Source organism: Cygnus atratus, chromosome 4, assembly GCF_013377495.2.
Source record: "Cygnus atratus isolate AKBS03 ecotype Queensland, Australia chromosome 4, CAtr_DNAZoo_HiC_assembly, whole genome shotgun sequence".
Lineage (NCBI taxonomy): Eukaryota > Metazoa > Chordata > Aves > Anseriformes > Anatidae > Cygnus > Cygnus atratus.
The window spans coordinates 67872634-67895011 of NC_066365.1; the positions used below are offsets into that span (position 1 = coordinate 67872634).

Genomic DNA, 22378 nt, shown 5'->3' on the forward strand with positions numbered 1-22378 from the left:
GTTGAATGATCTTCATGACTTCCATCTATATATTTTGGGCACCAGCACAGGATATCTTTGTGCTGCAATTAATAATTAAAACCTTTGACTGTGATTCTCTCTCCCAGTATTTTTCACTCTCCCAAAGCATACTGTCTAACCCAGCAATAATAAATGTTTCTTCTTTTCCTTTATTTCATTTGATATATATATATATATATATATGTATATACACACAGTACAATTTTTTTTTTTTGTGATAGAGAATAAATGAGAGTTTTCATTGCTGGTTGTTCATTAAGTCAACAGATTCCAGTTAATAATGAAAAAAATTAAACATTTAATATCAAAAGCAACTTCAAGTATCTTCTATACATTTTAGTATTCAGTATATAGTAATGATTTGTTCATTTGCTTATGAAAACTGTATTTGAATAGACTATTTTTACCCTCATACTTTAGAGTACTATTCATACCAGGCATGGAGTTTAAAAGGATGCATCTCGTCATCCCAAGTAGCTCTTCACAAGAACCATAGGTCACTTGAACAATCACTGTCCATGTTTCAAAACAAGGTTTAATCATCAGCAAAGTCAAGATGCAATTAGCATTTCTAGGAACACATTACTCTGTTCCCCTACAACAGGTCAGGGTACGGTCCTTGATGTGAAGAAATATACAACACATCTGTTTGTAAAACAATACCTGACATAGGCATAATAGTACCAAAGTTCCCAGAGCTTCATCCCTTATCCTTTCTGTATAAAAATAATTCAACTTAGGCATATATTGCACTATTTTTTGTTTCATGCCAGATAGCCCTCACACTGCATTATCTTTTCTCTTTGCTTATCTAAGATTACACTAAGGTTTTAATTTCCATGGAAAATCAGGGAATAGGGCAACAGACACACATAAGGTGTGTAGCAAGGGGATGTCTATAATATCAATAATAATCTCAGAGGCATTCACAAGGGGAAACTACACGTTGGATTTGGAAATCATTTTCTCCAGTAGATTCATCATTCTCTCCTGTAGCTGTAAGCTTTGAACTTGAATGATGTTTTGTTGATCCAGAATCCTGCGCACTTCTCTACAGGTTTCTTCCATAGCTCTGCTTAACTTCTTCTGTTCTTCCAACATGGCCTCCATTAATTTTAGCTTCTTCTTTTGAAAGCTGCAGCTTTGCATTTTTCTTTTCTTAACTGGTCTTTCTTCAGTTCTGAAATAGGAGTATTTGTTAACAATTAAATTTGTATTTATGGAAAAAAACTATGTTAGGACATAAAATTCTGTACTACATTCTTGGTAAAGTTATACCTAAGTTCAGGGAGGGAGGGAGGGAAGAAAGACAGAAAGACAGAAAGAGAAAGAAAGACAGAAAGACAGAAAGAAAAATTTCTCAAATATATTCCCTCTCAGGTGCATGCCAAAACAGAAGTATTTACTACAGTATATTGCACAGTGCTATTGACTGTAAAAACATGTTTTAAAATCCCATTATTTTTAACAAGAATTTTCCCCACAGAATACCAGTCATAGTACTTTGTTTTTGTCTTGATGTTTCTTACATATCGAGTCTACAAGTTGTGCTGGGAGAGGGGTTTTGCCCATCTGGTCATTATATTTATTATACTTTAAACTTCAATTCTAAAGCTGCAATAAACATTCCACCCAGAGAAGGCACTGCACTGTACTGTTTTGTGTAGTGGTAAGTTACAATTCTAGTTTTTCAAAGCATCATATCAGCAGGACTGATACTGTTACTGCATGCTAGTCTCAGAATTTGTCCTTGCACAGAGACACAGCAGTTGCAGTGACTGCTTATTTATATACTCCATCATAAAACGTTATAAACAATGTGAAAGTTGAGCAGGATACAGCTTTCAAGACTCCTTCATTTCTTACAGGTCATAGATTGATGACATTTCGTATTTACCTTTAGAGAAAATTGTCAATTGCAGTTCAAGATTTTTTTTATTCAAATGTATTTGTCACAAATACAAGACATTATGGGTACCTTCTTCTCATTCTTAGGTTAACTACAAGTTCTATCAGTTAGGATAGAACCATACCTCCCTTCAAACTCCTAGCATTTTAACAGATATTTCAAGCACATTACAACTCCCTGCCTATAGTTTTCCCTTCATCATAATATGCAGGCAAGACTTTGTATTCAACATAGCAATTAATTGTTATTTGGAGTTTTTTTTTTAAAAAAAAGAAACAAACAAGCAAATAAATGTTCTTCTGAAATTCAAAAAGTGTATTTGTAGCCTTTGGAGAAAACCAGATTCCCAGACCCTAAGGAGACCCTAAGGCTGTCATGTCGATATTCCTCTAGCAAAATGTCTCTAAGCTATCTCAGGTGATAAAATTTAATACATGCTTGTCTACCTTTTATGTCCTTATCTGAAATCTGTAGAACTGCCACATGCAATTTGGTTCATATTAGGAGAATTTTCTCTATACTGCATCATACTGAGTTTCTGTTTTGGAAAACAGAGAGAAACCTAGCAATAAAGACTCTCAAGATGGATAGTTCACATGGCCATCCTAATTTGGGGTGACAGTGCAACAAAGGAATACAAAACCAGCCTACACGGCATGCACATCAGAACACACACACAAAATCCATTTCTCTTAACATGTAAGGTAAGAAAGAAGCATACTAGACTGTGAAAGGGGAAGAAAGGCATATACAAGGCAAACATGCGAGTGAACTACACATCTGAAAAACTTGCAATTACTAATGGGTAGCTTCTTTTCTAACTTAGAGTGACAGCCCATGCATTCATTCACACTTTTTGTAACTCAGACTGGAGCCCCCAATGTCAAAGTTATCTGATGATGGGTCTCAAAGTCCCTTTTCACAAACTGCAATCTCAGCTGTGTTCTGCCAAACACAGCATTCTTTCTAGGTGAAATCCAATAATTAGATAGCACAGTTGTGAGCCATATCAATACCTTGCAGATTTCAAGGTAACCTTGACCAAGGACATCAGCCTAACACTTGAGGAATGTGCTTTTACTAATGTGAAGAAGTGGAGTGAGGAAGGTCACTCAGCTGTGGCAGATTTGTGTCGTAATTTCCATGTAAGTTCTTATCCTGCTTGACAGGCTTTGTACAACAGTGACAGTGACATTCAGATCTCTCAGCAACAAAAAAATAAACAAGCGTAAACACCTGAAAGACTTGATGCAAATATAACAAAACGACACCCTCCTTGATATTTAAGTGTGTAACGACCCCCAAACAGTGGAGTCTAAGAAAAGAAACAAGTGGATCAAATTAAATGCTATTAAAATCTTAGAGAAAAAAAAATAGAGTTGGTTTTGAGGGAAACTGTTTCAATACTGTTTTGTGATTTTAATGTGATGTCCCCCTGTGCATGGGTAAGAAAGAGCAACAATCTTTCTTTATAAATGTACATTGACATGGTGACCAAAGACCATTGGCTTTCAGATTATCCAAGTATTCAAGGTTACTTGTACAACTCAAAGGGTTTTGTCACTATTACACTGCTACCATGGTCCTGAGGAAAAGGAGAAACCACCGTCTTTATGTTTGTTAAACAATTTCAAAAGGTATACAAAGTGAACTCACCTCTTATTTGATTTTGGGTATCAAATAAATGCATGCTGCTCTGCTCAAATTGTGGGCCAAGATGATCAATGAGGTTATCACAGTCAGACAATCCAGCAAGAATGGGTCTTGGCTATCAACAAATTGTTTGCTCCCATTAATCTAAAGGCCAAAATGATTTGAATTGTGCTTCTCAAGGAGGCTGAACTGGTGGAAAAGGTCTATGGCAGTGTAAGAACAACATTAAATCTGTTATTCCAAGGTTCCCATCACTGCTTTCACATTCACAAACAATGCATACTTTTTGGCAGCTGGAGCAACAAACCAATCCACTTGCCAGAAAAGTCACCTTTTGAATTTTAAGTCCTCTGTGAAGAGAAGTTTATTACTGAAACCTGATGGGTCTCTCTATTCTCTTCCTTACACAGTATTACAAAGTAGTTGTGTTAAAACTTATCCATCTGAAACGGGTAAGAGCTGGCTTCCAGAGCCACAAGAGGGCTTGTGTCTTGTCAAAGCAAGCTTTAGTGAGAATGGTCCTTAATAAGGAATGAGAGAGAAAATCTGGGCCATGTAGAGGGTAATGGGCTGCACTGAGTATTGCATCGTCATTCTTGGTGGTTGTGACTGCCATTTTGTCTTTTTATTTCAATCAGCACAAGAAAGACAGAAAGACAGAGAAAGACAGAGAAAGACAGAAAGACAAAGATAGAATGACAGAAACAAACAAAAGATGGAATGTTTTGGATTGAAAGATTTAAAATACACTTTATTTTTAAGAGAAGAGAAAAAATCTTTGAAGGGTTGTCCTAGAGACTGTACAGTAATGCAGGGCGTTTTATGATGACTCACAAGTCCATAATAAGGACAAGATTTATAATTCTCTCTCTTGCAGAATAGCTCTTGAAGAAGAGGTCTTGAGAATAGGGTCTCCAATAAATAAATAAGTAAATAAAATATAAAAGGAAAGAAGGATCCAAAGAATCTAATTCACGAGCAAAGGACCCTCAGTGACATGAAATAACATAAAATGTACAGTGATTGCTGAATATCTGAATCTTGAAAAGTTTCTTCAGATACCAAGCCATCTTTCTTGAGAAGTTCTAGGTCTCCAGCGTAGGGCCAGAGAGACCTCTCCAAGTTTTTCTAACAGGAAGTCAAGAGGGAAGCAGGAATAGGAATATGACACATAGGGTTCAGCAGTGAGTATCCCATCAACATCAATATCCTCAAGTAGTTTCATCTAGGAGTACATCTAGTTTGGTAGTCTCAAAGCACCAGCATAAGAAACAATCATATTTCATGTAGCAAACATCAGTTGGTTGCTGATTCTCCACGCTGCATTCCTGTGCAACCAACACCTCCATGACGATGGGAATGCAACAGATCCTGACAGCATCCTTCTACCAAGGAAGCATCTCCACTCGTTGCCAAGCCTTGAGAGACTTCTCAAGGTAGATTTTGATCTGAAGGGAAGAGTGGTCTGGGAAATACAGGACCTTAAATACGACTTGGTGGTACTTTTGGACCTCCAGTGTTTATGACAGGGAGCCTCCAGAGAAAAGCTCTGGCATTAGGACTGTGTTCCAAGCTAAACCTTGCAAAGCTATTTCCACACTATGGCCTAAAACAAAAAGGCAGGATTCAAAGAAATGAAGGGAAGTAATGCTTTCCCTCTCATCTATGAGGCTGAACAAGAAATGACAGTGTGTGTTGGGGACCATGAGGAACAAAGCAAAACATCCAGGTATAACTAGGCAAGACATTTCCAGTCTCAAATGCATGAACTGTATACATATCTAAAATCATTTTAATTCACTGTCCAATTACAAAGTTCCTTGATTGATTGCCTACACTCACCCAATGAGGCTCATTTCAGCAATATGTGTGAAAAAATACTGAAACAGCAGTTAAACACAAAGAATAATCAGTCTACTACATGTGTTACCTCTACACAACCACAATAACAACTCTTCTGACTACTTCATGGCAAATGAACTACCATCAGTTTCTGAAATTTACGCATCTCTAGAACTAACTACTGTTTATGACTTGGTTGTGGATTTTTTTTTTGTTTGCTTTGTTGATGTTGAGTTTGTTTGTAGCTAAGAACAAATCTGAGTAGACCACCCTGCCCCCTATCTTTATGAAACAGAACTAACAATTATCTGGAACTAAATATGAGATGGCAGAAAGATCTTCAGAGTTTGAGGACTGAGAATCAGAGCAATCTGGACCTTCTGGTAGACTAGGCTCATTCAAATACAGCCAAATGCATTCAGGAACTTACAAGACTCAACCTTGAAGTGTAGATAACAACCACAAAAAATGGCTTGGAGGCTGGGCAAAGCATCGTACTATGATAACAAGTCTGCATAATGAGTTAAGATGCACTATACAATGTGCATAGCCTAAAGCTCAAACTTCTTTGTAGAAGCTGCCCATTCAGATTTTAAATAACTATTGCATGATTTTAGAAAGATTAAAGGACTTGCCAAAACTGTTATTTCCTGAATTAGCATCCTTACCAAGTTTTAATGCACTTCTATTAAACAATACTTATCCTGGTTAATTCCTGTTACCTATTCTTATTCTTTTGGTGTGTGTAAGCAATGTGTACCAATTTATTCAATTTACCTTTTAGAAATGAAAGAATACCAAAGATGGTATCATGGTACATGACTACATCTAGATAGAAAGCAAAAAATACTAAAAAGATGTCAAATATGGTGGAAAGAAAGATAAATAGAAGTAACATCTGAAAGTTTATCTCACTATATTCAAATTAGAAAAAAAAGACACTGGTTTAAGCAAGAGATAAATCTCTGGACCAGATTATTATAGAGAAGAGTGAATTCTCCATCTTCTAAATATATCAGATCTGGACTGGATATCTCGTGAAAAATTTCCAAGAGTCAAACAAATCCTAGGAACAGAGAAGTGGAGGAGAGCAGAGACAGGGGCTTCAGAGTGCAGTAGTCCTCTGCTGAAGGGAATCATGCCACAGAATCCCCTCCATAACATTCTGGGTTCCACATCCGAATAACTGATTCAGATACATCGACGGTGTTCAACAGGAAGTCAGACTAGATGGCGTTGTGGTTTTATTATAGTCTATTAATCTACGGAAGTAACTTCTTTTCACCCCCATTTTCAGTTTGATAGAAATGGCAGAACTGATGAGGTCTGAACCACATTCGCAATCTGCATAATTATGTTTTGTCATTATTTTAACAATGAAGAAACAAGACTATAAATTATTCCACAGGGTGAAAAAAACACTGTTTTCAATTAGATAAAAAGTCATTTATAGCATTGTTATGAATTCTGAAATTAAAAGTTTAAGCTGCAGTACAAGACTCCATCATATCACATTATATTATCCAACAATAACTCTACAATTGTCAGATGTTTTATGGACACTGCAATATAATATAAGCTTTCTTAAAGCCCAAGAGCGGTGTTCATGCAATACTGAACAAATAGCAGGCATCCCATTAAAGGAAATAGGAATTCCAAATGTTTCTCCTCATCTGTGAATTGCAACAGAAATAAAAATTAATTTGATCCCACATTAATTGTATTGTCACTAACTAGGAAAAACAAGTTTTTCTAAGAAGCTCCCAGACTCCAATAAAACGTAAAGGAATCTAGCTTCAACTATTTTTAGCTTGAGAGTGTGCATGTATTGATAGAAGTGTAAATTTTGACATTTTTCTCTGTCATAACAGCTAAATACTAAATCCAATATTTTTTTTTAATGTTGTAACTTATACAGCCAAGAAACCTCCTGCTATGATCAAGGATACCATGGAAAAACAGAAAGCTCATGCTTAAAAGCTGTGTTCAAGAGTTTAAGGGAATAACAGTAAAATTTTCAGAAGCCTAAAAGTTGGCTTAAAAAAAAAAACATACCCTTTGAGGTTTTTTCACTGATCTATTGTTGCCATAACATCATGATTTTTATTACTGGAGAAAAAAATCCCACAGCATAAGCTTACTTTGCACACTTAACTGATCTGTGTACAGTCTGCTTCACAGACAAATAAGAACTACATAGTCATAAAATATATAGATGAAAAACACGCCGATATTTTACATATAGATATGTGTGTATATTTTTCAAACTAAGTGTTTTATATAGCCATAAAATAATAAAGTTGAGAGGGAGATTGGGGACCTGAAGCATTCTTTTGATTTCAAATCCCAGTGTTGTCTTTAGTATATTTTTTGAATATGTTAGATCAACCATGTACTGTTTAGAGTCAAGGACATTTACAAAAAAAATGCCAAGAGGGACCCAAATTTTGTATGCAAATTCTTTTTGCTCTTGTTGGTTATTTCAAAGTGTTTTTCACATACAGGATGACATACTAATTGCTTAAGCTGAAAATTGCTTCTCATTTCATAATTTTCCATTAGTAACTCTAAAAGAATTATCTTCCCTGTCTTACAATGGCAGCTTTAAGTGATTTTTAACCCATCTGATACCATTAGCAAGTGCTGTATTTCCTTCTGGCCAAAAAAAAAGGAGTCCATATTCTTTTCTAATTCATCAGACTTAACTAAACAGGTCAAAGCTGTACAAGCTTTGTAAAACCCCCTGTGAATATTTTAATACCACTTTTCTTCCTCCCAGGTACATGTCCCATTAATATCACAAGTACCTGCACATTTTTAATCTGGTCACGACATTCACCTGAAATGTTATACTAATCTCTCAAGTGGTATGTACAGCTCAACTTTTTTTTCCTTAAACACAGAAGAACTGAATTTTAACTTGTGAATATGTACATATCTTGTTTTTAAATGATATGCACAGTATTCCATTGCACAAACAAATCTTATAGTAGAGAATAAGACTGTGAGATCACAACTACATCAGCAAGTTAGGGAGCAACGTATTATGGAGGTCCTACCACAGTGATGGTCAACCTGTCCTTCCCTGCAGCTCATGAAGCCAGTTGTGCAGCCATCCTTACCAAGCATCAGCAGCACTGCAGCCTGAGCTACAGCAAGGACAGAGCAGCATGACCTGCCATGTAGACTTGCAGCCAGCTGAAAACCTGTCTGCACCATTAAAAGCTAGATTTCAATGACCTATAGTTCCTAACTTGGCTAAGTTCAAATATTTTTCTTACTAAAAAAAAAAAAAAAAAAGAACTAAAAAAAAAAAAAAAGACTGAACCCAAAGCTGGCTAAAATGCATTATAGCCTAAATTTTCCAGATCTTATCACTTTTATCACTGTGGAGAGAAGGCAGAGCAGTTTAAGTCTGCTAAGATGAAAGCCCACCTGCAAATGAAAGCATCCACATGAGAGTGGGACTCTGCAAACTGTAAACACAATGAATGCAGAGTTGTGGTTGATTAGCTTGACTTCTGAGATGGCTTGTCTACACTCTGTAATGAGACCTGGTGTGGTGACCTCTGCCTTCCCCTCACAGCCACCCACAGTACAAAACCGATGTTTTCCAGGAATTGTCCCTAACCTGAGCAAACTTAACATCTTGTAATTAAAAAAAAAAACAACCTTATTTTATCAAATAATTGCCACCATTTTAGCTGGGATAGAGTTAACCTTCTTTGCAAAGGCTTGTATGATGCCACGTTTGGGGTTTCTGCTGCAAACAGCAGCGACAGCAAGGCGAAGGTCCAGTTGCTGCAGAGCAGGGCTCACCCCAAGCCAAGGCCTTCCCTACCCTTGTGCTGCCCCACCAGCAAGGGGCTGGGGGCAGCCCAGGGGCTGGATGGGACACACCAGGGCAGCTGGCCCAGGCTGGCCCAAGGGTGTCCTGCACTGCAGGGTGCCGTGTTCGGCAATGGAGCCAGGGGAGAGGAGGGGAAGGGGGGATGCTCGGGGCAATGGTGTTGGTCTTCCCAAGGAGCTGTTCGCTGTTAGGCCTGCTGGTGGGCAGCAGCCAACCAATTCCTTGGTTTGCTTGGTTCTGCTGTCCCTGGTAAGCTGCCTTCACCTCAAGCCATGAGCTTGGACTTTTCCGATTTTCTCCCCCATCCCACCTGGGGACATGGAGCCAGTGGCTGGTGGTGCTCAGCTGCCTGCTGGGGCTAAACCACGATAACAGCCTAGTGAATAAAATATGCCCCATAGCTGTGAAAAAGTAACCTCTTAACTATTAAAAAAAATATTACTGGAAATCGAATTATGAATTGGGGGAGCAGAAAGTTCTTGCATAAGAAACATGATCTTGGCATTTGCAGATCCTAAATCATGAGAGATCATTTATCTGGGATATCAACTCCTTACAATGATCTATGATGAAAAAATAAACTGTTGCTTATGAACAAAAAAGCTTCAACAGCTCAGAAATTACACACCATAATATATTTTCAATTGCCAAAAAAAAGTTTTAAAAATAATCAACCATTCAAAGACCACTGCTTAAATGATTGAATGCATTTATCCTAGTTTTACTCATCCAAGAGTAGGCCTGGAAACAATAATCCGGACTTGCTGGGTTGGTTCTTCTTCCAGCTTAACACCTTCTCAGTTGCATGACTGACAGATAATTTTACTGTTATAGTTAAAGGCTCACAGACTTATGATAAGGATCTCCAGGATCAACTTTTTTGCTGCCATAAAACTGCAATCAACTCTTATTTCACACTACACTGGATGAAAAATGAGACTAGTAAAATCTAAAGTTTGTATCCAGTGTACGACCCTGACTTTTGTTAAAATGCTGTCTTGCAAACTACTCCAATCTTATCAAAAAAGGCAACACGTTTGCACTCTCAAACTAGCATTTACTTTGAAAAAGTGACATTCTCAATTGTATTTAAAATGGTTGGTGTCCACAGCAATATTTAGTTTGCTACTTTTCTCCACTGTACCAATAGCTGAATCCAGGGAAATTTCACTTACTCATACCAAAATAAAACTAGAGCAAGCCAAGAGTCATCTAAGCAGTATGTTATATCTCTTATTGCATTCTCAGTACTGTCTTGAACATGCCTGTACTCCTATTACAAACACTCTACCTCATGTGAGCAGTGACACGCATGCTGAATTTTGGCAATATTACATGACATGGCAGTCCTCCTACTGCCTTCCAATCTCTCACAAAGGAAGAAAGAAAATGCCCTAATTCAGCAGAAAGGCTGACACTGGGAAATATATCTCACTTGTGATTTACAAGAAAGATACAACAGCCATTAGAGGAAAATGTTCCAGGATTTCCCGTTTAGATATCTGATCCGGGTTCATTCTCTGAAATACAAGAAAGGGGAGAAAATTAGATACTACCTCAGCTTGTAAGAAAGTAAGCTTGATGAGCTCTCTGAATGTTCATCTTCAAAGCACTCTTCCCTTCCTTCGTATGTAAACTGGTTATATGGCAAATACAGAGGCGTTGACTTAGCTGATGGAGACTGTGAGGCCTCCGTCTGTGATGTAGAAGGACCTGGTTGCTGATTTTCATGCATTTTCACATCGCTGTGGTCTGTCACTTTGGATAAAATCCTATCAATGGTTTTGTAGTAAGGCCAGTCAGGTGCAACAGTTTCACTGTCAGTCATGCATTTTAATTTCCTGTAAAAAAAGGCATAAAACATTAGAGCTTATTTTCCTTTAAAAGTAACTTTCATACAGATCTTCTATCTCAAAACATTTGTTCTGGTCATGTTTGGGAGTCGAACTGAATGTTTTTAATGAGAACAAAATCAGACACTTTTTTCTTTTAATCTCCAAGGAAGCTGTTAAGTTCCTTTTCCTAGTTTTAACCTGTGATTAAAAGACGAATTTCCTTTGGGGTTTACATGCAACACAAATAAAGGACATGACAGCTTCTAATGAAAACAGCACTGCATTGATCATGCAATACTTTTTCTTCTCCTCGCAGAGTGCCAGAGTAACTGATCTGACAGCAGCCCCTGGCAGTGTACTAGGACAGCCAGGGCAGGGAACACAGCACAATCAAACTACGGTCAGCACTGGCCTTCCATGTGTTGAAGAATGAATATTTTCCATTAGGAATACAAATGTCTATAAATATCATTCATATTCTTTTCCTGACGTTGTCTATAAGCTCTGGATTGGCCTTGTGAAGATTCTAGTAACAACCATAAGATGTAAATGTCTGCTCATCTGTTACAGGGTAAAGATCAGTAATAGGAAGAAATATAGTTCCATTTATGTACACACACACACGGAAAAAAAATAAAAAGCAGGCAGTTGATAATGCATTATAAACAGCATGCACAAAAACATTACAGCAGAAGGACTATCAGCCATGACCTTGTCCTTCACTTGCACCTTATTATGAGATCTGTCATTCAGTCCTAACACAAAGTTCACCACTAACCCATTTGGCATCCATTGTTATTCTATTTGCTTTTACTGAAAAATACAAAACTAAGGTGAATAGATGCAACTCAGAAACACTCCTTTACCCAGCTAACATCCCAAACTTTATTCTCATTTGCCTTTCCTGGTTAGGGTCTTGTTACTCTAAATGAAAGTGCAGCAAAGGAAGAAAACAGGAACGTCAAGATAAATGACAACTGCTCCACTTTCATAAACCAGATTTCATTTAAATGAACAACAACAAAAATCAACCAAGCAAACAAACAAATCTGATTCTCTCCGCTAGGAAAAGGTTTCAATTTACAGGAAAAAAAAAAAAGATAAAAACTATTCCTGGACACCTGGCCCGCCCCTTTTTCTTGAAGCCTTCCAGGTTTTTCCTCCTCTGAATCCATCCTGCCCACACCAGCCTGCACAAAAGATAGAATTAAATAACATGTAAACATGATAAAAATGGTGCCAAACTTAAAGGTGGGAACTTAAACTTCTTCCTTTTAAACACCTCCCAGCCCATGGTAAGGGGAAATCCACTAGTGAGAAAAAAAGGCAGAAATATTTGCGTAGATTTTGAAGCTATTTATGGATTCTTCTATTTTTCTTGTCCTTGCAAGGTCTGATGAGCTTTGCCAGCTATTTGGGAAGGCACATCAGAGTCCTGCATAGCAAAACCTCCACAGCTGTCTGTATTTTTATGCCCTATATGCATTCAAAATTTTAATTTCATACATGTTTCACAACCTGCTGCTGCAATTTCATAGTCAGAGAATATCTAGTACAACCTACAAATACATCTATATTCATCAAGCCCAGACACAAAATAGCTAAATTCAGGGCAGACAGCAACCATCACTTGATATTGATTAGTTTAATTGTTTAGGCTATTCACATGAAGAGCAAATCAATTATACCACTATGAGCTACTAGCCAGGTCTACATTTCACATTTGTTTGTCCATGTTGTGAAACCTTCAATATATTCAAACAATTTATTTTAAAACATTACCATCCCCAGCTGTTCATTGCAATGCATTCACCATGGTCTTGCCCTATGGGCAAGACAGCAAAAAGCCATGCACGAGCATTTCTCCACCATGTCAGAGCAAAGTCCAGCAGCTGCATTAAGACTTCACCAGACATGGTTTGAGCCTTCAGAACTGCAAAACATCGTGCCAAAAAAAGACAAGAAATGCTCAGGCATGGTATTCTGCCTACTTTGCTCTTGGGGCAGACAGATGTCTTGTGTTTAGCCTAGTGTCAGTCAGGTCCCCTATGGCCTCATCTGCAGAGCTGCTGCCCAGCCAGTCTGTGTTGAGTTTCATGAGGTCCGTGTCAGCCCATTTCTCCAGCTTACCTAGAAACCTCTGAAGGGCAGCCTTGTCCTTTCTTGTGAGGGCTGTACCCTGCAGTTTGCTCATTTGCAAAACCATGGGCATGCATTCCAATATCTGTTCCTTCAGGCTGTTAAACAGGACATTTCCCAGCATAGACCTTTGTGATCCTCTACCTAGAATGAGCCTCTTGGTAGAATACAAGCCATTAACCATCACACTTTGAGCCCAGTGATCCAGTCAGATTGTCATCCAGCTAGTAGTTCACCCCTTTGGAGTATACTATGGAAGCCAAAAGGGCCAGCTGTACTCTGGGGTGCATCGGACATAGCACTGCTAGCCAGTTGAGGGAAGGGATTGTCCCACTCTGCACTGAGGCATCCTCACCTCAAGCACTGTGTGCAGTTTAAGACCACCAGTATAAAAAGGATATAAACTATCAGAGAGCATCCAAAGGAGGGCTACAAAGGTGGTGAACAGTCTAGAGGGGAAGACGTATGAGGAGCGGCTGAGGTCCCTTGGTTTGTTCAGCCCAGAGCAGAGCAGGCCGAGGGGAGGCCTCATGGCTGCCTGCAGCTCCCTCACGAGGGGAGTGGAGGGGCAGGCGCTGAGCTCTGCTCTCTGGGGACAGCGACAGGACCTGAGGGAACGGCATGGAGCTGGGACAGGGGAGGGTCAGGCTGGGTGTTAGGGAAAGGTTCTGCACCCAGAGGGTGGTCGGGCACTAGGACAGGCTCCACAGGGACATGGTCACGGCACCGAGCTGATGGAGCTCAAGAAGCATTTGGACAATGCTGTCAGACATACGGTCTGATTTTGGGATGGTTCTGTGTGGAGACGGGAGATGGACTGGATGATCCTTGTGGGTCCCTTCCAACTCAGGATATTCTATGATTCTACAATCCCAGCTTGGTTACAAGGATGACCTTGAAAACTATGTCAAAAAGCTTACTCCTGTCAAGCTAAACAACATCCATTGCTCTACTATCATGCACAGATCTAGTCACTTAATCACAGAAGGCAAGTGAGTCAGTCAGATACAATTCACTCTGAGTAAATCCATCCTGGTTATTTCCAGTCACCGCATTCTCCTTCGTGTGACTGTACATTGCTTCCAAGATGACTTGCTCTGTGATCTTCCCAGGAGTTGAAAAGAAGCTGATCAACTTTTAATTCCTCTTGCCCTTGCTGAAGATGGGTTCAACAGCAGCCTCTCTTCATTCACGAAGGATCTCCCTCAATCTTCATAAATTTTCAGAGATGATCCCTGACTCAATAGTTTTCCACTAGTTGTATTTCCACTGCTCCTTGAACCCTGCTCCAGGCACAAGAGCCTGGGAGACCTGGGCAGTGAGGACCCAGCCAGAGGGTACTGAGTATCCTCAGCCTTAACACGGGCATCTGTGGTCAGTAAATAACCTACCCCTTTCAGCAGCAGGTCCACATCTTCCATGTTTATCCTTTAACTGCTAATGAAGTAGTAGAAATGTACCAGTAAGCAACTTTTATTAAGAGAATATTTAGTCTAAACCCCAAATAAAGACAGCTCCATGTAGGATTATCTTACTATTAATTAGAGTGCCCTGATGACCATTCGGAATACGTTACATTTCAAGTATTAATTTATCACTAGAATGGCACTAAAAATAGTCTTCCGTTATCATTATTATATCATCCTGAGCTAAACGCTGTCCTCTTTACTTTAGCAAAATTTTTCAGGAGCAGGTATTTTCCCAAGTAGGACAATACATTTTTTATGTTTGAGGTCAGCTGTGCACCTAGACCCCATTTTTGCTAACACTCTCATGATTTTGAAGGAAGAGCTGTAGTTTATCATCTGCCCGTACAGCTTTAGGGTTGGAGCTGTATAAAACTAGATATTTCTATGGCTCTGAATGAATTGTATGGATACAAATTCTTCCACTTCTGACAACTTACCATGGCTCTGGGCTAAAATAAATAAATAAGTGATCACCACCAGGAGATTGGCAGGGGAATTTTGTTAGCTTAAAAGCAGCACCAGCAGCAACCATCTACCTGTATGGAGTCTGGCTCATTCTTAAAGAAAAAAATGATTAAATAGATGGAGAGATAGGAAGATAATGAGAAAGGGAGTGTCTACTTTGGAAAAGAACTAGGAATGCTGCAGGTGGAGGAAAACAGTGAGAACATTCACTGCTACAGTAGTGATGTTTTAGCTTTCTGGTAAAAAACAAATAGATAACTTGGCAATATTAAGATTAAGTTTCAGGATTCACTGATTATTTTAAAATAAACAAGAAAACCTAGAGAAACAGTTGAGAGTTTCTGCCTGCATTAATGTAAGTAAAACCCTGGTAGAACTGAAGTCTAAGGCAAAGATGAGTTTACTGCTCTCAGTCAGTAATTACCATAAATCATCACAGCAGGTCTCAGTTGCATCCAAAACGTAAACTTGCTTTTCTCTTTGTTTTGTTTTCATGTTGGTTTGTTTTGTGTTTTTTGTTTTTGCTTTTTTAATGAAAAATGAAGAAGCTAGAATGAAACAGGGCAAGAGTAAGGTTGGGATGCAAGATTTCGGAAATGAGAAAGGAAGACAAGCCAAACATTCAACTCTTTGAAAATATATACCGGGCAAATCACTGCCTGAGTGAGTGAGCCAGGCAGAAAAATTAGGTAGGAAACAGGGGTAAGTGAGAAAGTCAACAGAGCTTGCAAAATAAATTCCTGCTGAGTTTATCTAGACCTGTCACTGTTTCACAAGGCTCTATTAAAATCCAACTGAGAGCAGAAGCAACGGAGAGCCCTCTCCAAAAATTCAGGCATCAAAGTTTCCAGTGGACAAATATCTGAAGTATGAAAAACAGTGTTGCTCAGTTAGTCTAAAAGGTGGTTGCACATCTTATCACAGAGAAGTGAATAAATTAATGTTTTTTGAAGTCCTACGACCAAAACGAATGGTCTGAGACACCAGCTGAGTAATTTGTGCTGCCATTGACCTTTCTTCAGACTTTATTCTCTGTGCCTATTACCAACCTTCTAAAATAAAATTATTATATTATATTCTAAAGAGTTTTTAAAAATCATTATTTCATCAGTAAAAAAAAAAAATGTAATCTATAACTTGCCTTTTTTCTTCTTTTCGCTTTGCTCAACACAATACTGCTTTTATATTATTATTACAGTATTTGATATTACTACTTGACTTAAGGAATGGATATAAGATTCATCTCCTGGGGTTCCTGAGAAAAGCTTTCAAAATAAATAATAAATAACAACTATTCATGAACCAATCAACAGGGAGGGAAAGAAAGATGTATGAAAGTACAGTACTTAAGTTGTGCATCTGCTTTGAATTATTAAAATTAAAGAGAAAGCTGGTAAAATATTCAAATTTAACTTTCTGCAGTAATTTGGATGCACTTATATTTCATCATTTGGTGTAGCAGAGGTCAAATATTCCACTTGCTTAATGTCATAGAGTATAGCAATGAATTACACAAGCAACAATGTTTAATTGCTATCATGTACACATGAAAATAAAAAATTAGACTAATCTTTTATTCAAATCATGAGACTAATTCAAATTTACCAATCATTAACATTAATTGACTGTGATTCAAATCAAACAGAAACAGCTGCATCCTGTTTCCTAGGTTTTGGGGAGGGTGATGTTTTTGAAAATAACAAATTTGCATTCACACTGTTCTTATTTTTAAACATCAGAGAGAATCGATCAAAACTGAGGACCACTGTGTTAGCTTTGCAAACCCAATTTTATTTTTAAAAGCCAGTGCATATTATGTCAGTAGTAATATTACAACATATGTAGTGAATTAATATCACTATATTAGCAGAGACAGGAAAGTGCTTTCTTTCAGAAGAACTAATTACAGGGTTATGTGTGCTGAATGCCCCAAGTATCCTACAAACCTAAAAAACTGAACTGCAAGAGATGGCATGCTAATCTCAGCAAAACTTTTTTGATACCCAGCACATCAGAAAGGTAACTTGAATTGCAGCAGGTTTGACTCAGCTTTTCATTCTTCCACCAGAGATAAATAGGGATGTTCATGCAGCTCGTTACCCAGGAGTCTTTAAAACTGAACTTTAAAAACCTGGTGGCTGCTCTATCCACAGCAAATACTTCAGCTTCCAGTTCAATTCTTAAATGCAGAATCTTACCCAAATGCACCTGCAACAAATTTTTTCCTTCCACCTGTGCAAAATTTTCCACTCAGACAAGTAATTTCCACAGTGGATTAAATCGCCCTTTAACATACTGAAACTGCAGTAGGAATTATTTCAGGATATGGTATATTTTTCCCTGAATAGTTTCTTCCAAATGCTCTTGGACCACGGCAATGAAAAGGAATACAGGAGCTGCTCCCAGATCATCATCCCGCTGCCTCACTTCTGACCAAAGTCAGTACTAAATACTTCAAAAACATGTTGATGGACAGGTTTTTTGGGTGACATAATGATATTTCCTTCTTTTTCCATTGACTGCTAGTAATATCCTGAAACCCACTGTCTTTTATGACCCTAATTTGAAGACAAACAATGTCTGTATTTTTATTTAATAAATCTAATCTTTAGTAAGAATAATAATAATAAAACAACCTACCACTCTTGGTCTCAATGATTTTCAGTGGTAATGAGTTCCACATGCTTATTATGCAGTGTAATACAAATTTATATGGCTTGAACTAGTTTTACATTTCTTGCCTTACAATTTCAACAAATAACTTCTTGTGTTATGGCAAAAGGAATACCTGCTTTACATTCTCAAAAATAGTGCAGTATGTTTTCATGCACCCCTAGAACTCCTCCTATTTCTTTGCTTTCTTTTCCAAGTAAGTCACAGACTTTTCCATTTCTCTCAATAAAGAAAGATTTCCGCATCTTATCCTAATCATGTTTTCTAAACATCTTCTCATTCTCTTGTCACCTTGTTGAAATATAGGGCAGTCTGAAATAAACATGAGAATTCAAGGAGGAAATAATGACATAAAATAGATTTATATAAAGGCATTTTAACATTTTTACAATGTTTTTACCACAGATGTGGAGGAATGGGATATGATCATCCTAAAATTGCTTTTGTGACAGAAGATCACATGCACGGAACTACACCTGAACTAACTTTATCTGGCAGCACAGCATTCCACATAGGATCAAAAAATGTACCCACAAACCCAGGTGAACACCTGGGCTACTAGCCCAGCCTGAGCTCCAGGCCACCATAACCATGAATAAATTTGCATTAGCTGCAGCAACTGCAGTAACTGCTGGATAAGAAATGCTCCTCCCCTGCCCATGTATATGTTTGTCTGACTTTGACTTCTTCTGCACCATGAGTAATGGCTTTCATTGGGCAATATAAGCAAAACAATATAGAATTGGATTTCAAAATGCTATGGGATCCTTAGATAGGAAAGCACATTATAAATGTGTTCACCATTATAAATGTGTTCCTTATAAATGTGTTTACTATTTTAGATCCTTTAATATTTCAGATCATTAATATTTTTTTCAAGAGATGTTCCAGGATGTGACATGCCAGCAGCGACACTTACCACTGAACTTTGTTAACTGAACTAGGAAAAATATTCAAGCACTGCTTTTCCTTTTATAGCAAATATATACATATATGTGTATATGTTTATGTATGTGTTATGTATGTTTATGTATATGTGCACATGTATGTATCATAGTTTGTAGGACAAAAAATTTATTTTCCCTTATGAAATCATGGTTCACCACTAAATAACACTATTACCTGATTAAATATTATAATCTGGTTAATTTCTGACTATCGAAGTAGAGACCATAGCACCCTTGTGACACTACAGAGTTGTGTAGAGTAAGAAAGTAAGAGATCCTGAAGGAGTGGGAAGAAATAATCACTTGGGTGCAGAACACCCCCTCATCCCTGCTACTGGTGCTCACATGTCACACTTGATAAATCTACGTCATCATTACAAAATATTGTCCCAAAATAGATCATTTTACCCACTTTCAGGACTTTCTTTTTCGCTTTATGCCACAGCGCAGCAGTGATGCATGGAAATACACTAAGGTAAAGCATCTTCAGGTATCCTCCAGGCACCAAAATGTGGATTAAAACTCAGATGCTTCAAAGCAAAGCCAGCAGTCAGTGGCAACTAACATCATTTAGTTTCATCACGTTTCCTATCCTCACACGCCAACAAAAAGCCTCCAGAAAACTATGAGTTGTAAGTCACAGTTTGTGTTTGTCCCTATTCTTTCTATCACCTCGTCTTGAAAGCAAAGCACACAAGCGTGCTTTGGATGGGAACGAACAATAAGGAAGATGCATTTCAAATCCAAGAGTACAAAATGAAACAGCACAGTGATAGTGCAAGGCAGTTTTCTAACTCTCATAAATTTGCATCTTAATCAACAAGCAAGGAGCTGCAATGCACTGCACTGCACTATAGAAAAGCAGCATGACAACATGCAACAGAAGCAATCTCTGAAGTTCACAGAAACGTCATAAGAATTTTTTAAAAGTGCTATGTTTCCACATGCACACACACACTGTATGGTTGTGAGTGATTTTATTTCTTCCCTTCCCCCACTGCAACTTTAAAGCAAAAACATTAATTAGAAAAACTGAGACAGTCTGACTGATGACAACATTGAAAATTTAGAACAAAGGCTGACAGAAATAACCTATTACACTTGGCAATTATGGCACTTAAATATTGTGCAGTGTTGCTAGACACCTGTAAAATCTCGGTGCTGTGAGATGTATTTCTCAGCAGGGAGGACTGCAGATTTAGCAGACTAAGCAAAGGCCTGGAAGCCAACAACTCAGGACTTCTAATTCTTCATCTGAGTGTGAATAGCTGGGTGATGCAGGGCAAAAATTTATCTTACTTCCAGCTTCCTCATTTACAGTCTGGGTGAAAAAAAAAACTGCAAGGACTGCAACAGTGTTAGCGAAACATTTTGGAGACATTTGCTACAAAACATGGATTTAATGTTATGGAAAATGATGTTAAAGATTACGCTTGTGGATCTTACAAATGTAGAAGAAGGACATTCAAAGTTAAGGGGTTTACAGGATTTTCCCTAGTTTTCTACATGATGAGCAGTCTCTGCATTAAATACAGGAGGGCTGCCTCAGAGAAAAAAGCAAGCAGTTTTAACATGGTTGCCTGCTGTAATAACCTTTTTTATTATTAATACGAGCTTTGAGGAGAGATTAAATAAAAGAGTCACATATTTGATTTTCTTGCATTACAAGCACATAGCAAAAATCACCACTCAGGATTTCCAGTACGAGGCAGTTTGTGCCTCACAGAGATAAGAAAGAAAAAAAAAAAAAGAAGAAAAAAAAGAAAATTAAAAAAGAGAGATGCAAATATTCCTGTTTAGTTCTGATTTCTTTTTCCCCTAGAAAAAAAAAAAAAAAACATCTCGCATTTTTAAAGGCAACTTCCCCTCCTGAGTGACACTGCCTGCTCTTTATCATCTCCTTGTAGCCACCTCTGCCCTCCCCCCAACTCTTTGGGAGCAGTATTGACGGTGCACATCGATTCCCTCACTGCAGATATGATCGTTCTTTCACTGGTGCTGCTTATAATTATAGCAATGTGTGCCACTCGGCAAGAAGGCATTCAATTATTCTTGGCCCCGTGAAGTGTAACCCTTCAACTCACAGTAACAAAATCCAGGAGCTTCATTCCCCCAAAAACATTATTTCGTATTTAAAAAAAAAAAAGAAAAAAAAAGAAAACTTTGCCTTGCAATGCCGATCCTCACTGGTCACTTCAAACTGCAGGAGTTTCCCTGCAAGGAGCTGCTGCCAAGCTCACACAATCGGTCCCCTCAGCAAAGAGAAGAAAAAAAAATCTGTTTTCCCACTAAATGCATTTCTATCCCTCTACACCATAACAATGCTAGTTAATTATAAAGAAACAAAGTTGTCCCGGAGTTTGAAATGAAATGGGGGAAAAATTAACAATGACGTAACAGCACTGGCAAGAGAGAATTTTAAAAGCGATATGAACAATCTTTAATCTTTTATCTACAGATTTCCTGAAGGATACTTCCTTCTGAAAAGCAAACACCACTGCGTTGCCCCTGCTAAAATCTCTTAAAATAAAAAGAATTAACTGAAGCTTACCTGTACTGGAATGTCATATTTGTAATTTTTATCTTTATTTCCTCTCCGTGGCGAATTTCTCCAGTCATTTCAAAGAGTTTGTTAGCCATTTTCTCATAAACTTTGGCATTCCTTTTAGTTTGTTTCAGTTCATCAAAAATTCTTCCCAGACCAGCATTAAACCTCTCATTTCTGCATCAGTCCAGTTTCTGGCCCTTCTGTGTTTCTCAGTCTGAGAAGAGACAATGTAACTGGGAATTTCTGCTGCAGCCATTGCTGACTGACCTAAAAGGGTTTTAAAAGAGGACACTTAATATAGATTGAGTTTTTAGCTTAGGTTTTTGTAGTGCAAGACATGCATATGTGGATAAAGAATTTGAATGACAACAGAACATATGAAACCTTTTTGCAACAGCTTGAAGCTTGAGTGCACAAAATGGGGCCTACATCTGACAGGCAGGAATTTAGTTAAAAGCTTTTAAACAGAGAAACGTCATTTTGATGTCACGTTTCCATAGCAACAGAGCAACTGCATAAGCTACAACAACAAAAACCTTTTAACTGAAAGCCAAAGAATCAGGACAAAGTTGACAGGCCATCAATATTAAAGCTTTTAAACACTTTAGGTTTAACAAAAAAAAAAAAAAAAAAAGATCTATGCAGCCTTTGAGAAGCCACTTTTAAGTTTCTACTTCTTTTTTAGCTTTCCCTTACCTTTTAGGCAGACAATCTGCTAGCAGGGGGTCATGGTCGCTTGAACGAGCTTTTAAGTTGCGCCTTGACAGACTCTCTAGGAGGTTGCAAGGACTGAGGCCATGTACACAAAAAAAAAAAAAAAAGCTTTTTTTTTTTTGCAAAGATATTCTGAAAAAAAAAAAAAAAAAGCTTCAGCCAGCTTCATGGAAACTATACATCTCCAAGCTAATAAATGTTGAAGCAGGCAGCCTCATTAAAAAGGTGCCCGCATCTGTTTTTAAGCACATGCACAAAATGCTATTTAAGTGTTTAAATACGGAGAAATGCATGTGCAATTTTAACAGAAAGG

General features: G+C 38.0%; 1 protein-coding gene across 1 annotated transcript; it reads right to left on the reverse strand.

Moving 5' to 3' along the window:
• Window positions 1-296: 296 nt before the first annotated feature.
• On the reverse strand, window positions 297-21803 carry MSANTD1 (Myb/SANT DNA binding domain containing 1). The gene is given in 5 exon segments (XM_035547303.2): window positions 297-1201; window positions 10832-11116; window positions 21355-21493; window positions 21496-21618; window positions 21736-21803. Coding segments are annotated over 4 exon segments (777 nt in total). The 5' UTR covers window positions 21608-21618; window positions 21736-21803; the 3' UTR covers window positions 297-960.
• Between the last annotated feature and the right edge of the window lie 575 nt (window positions 21804-22378).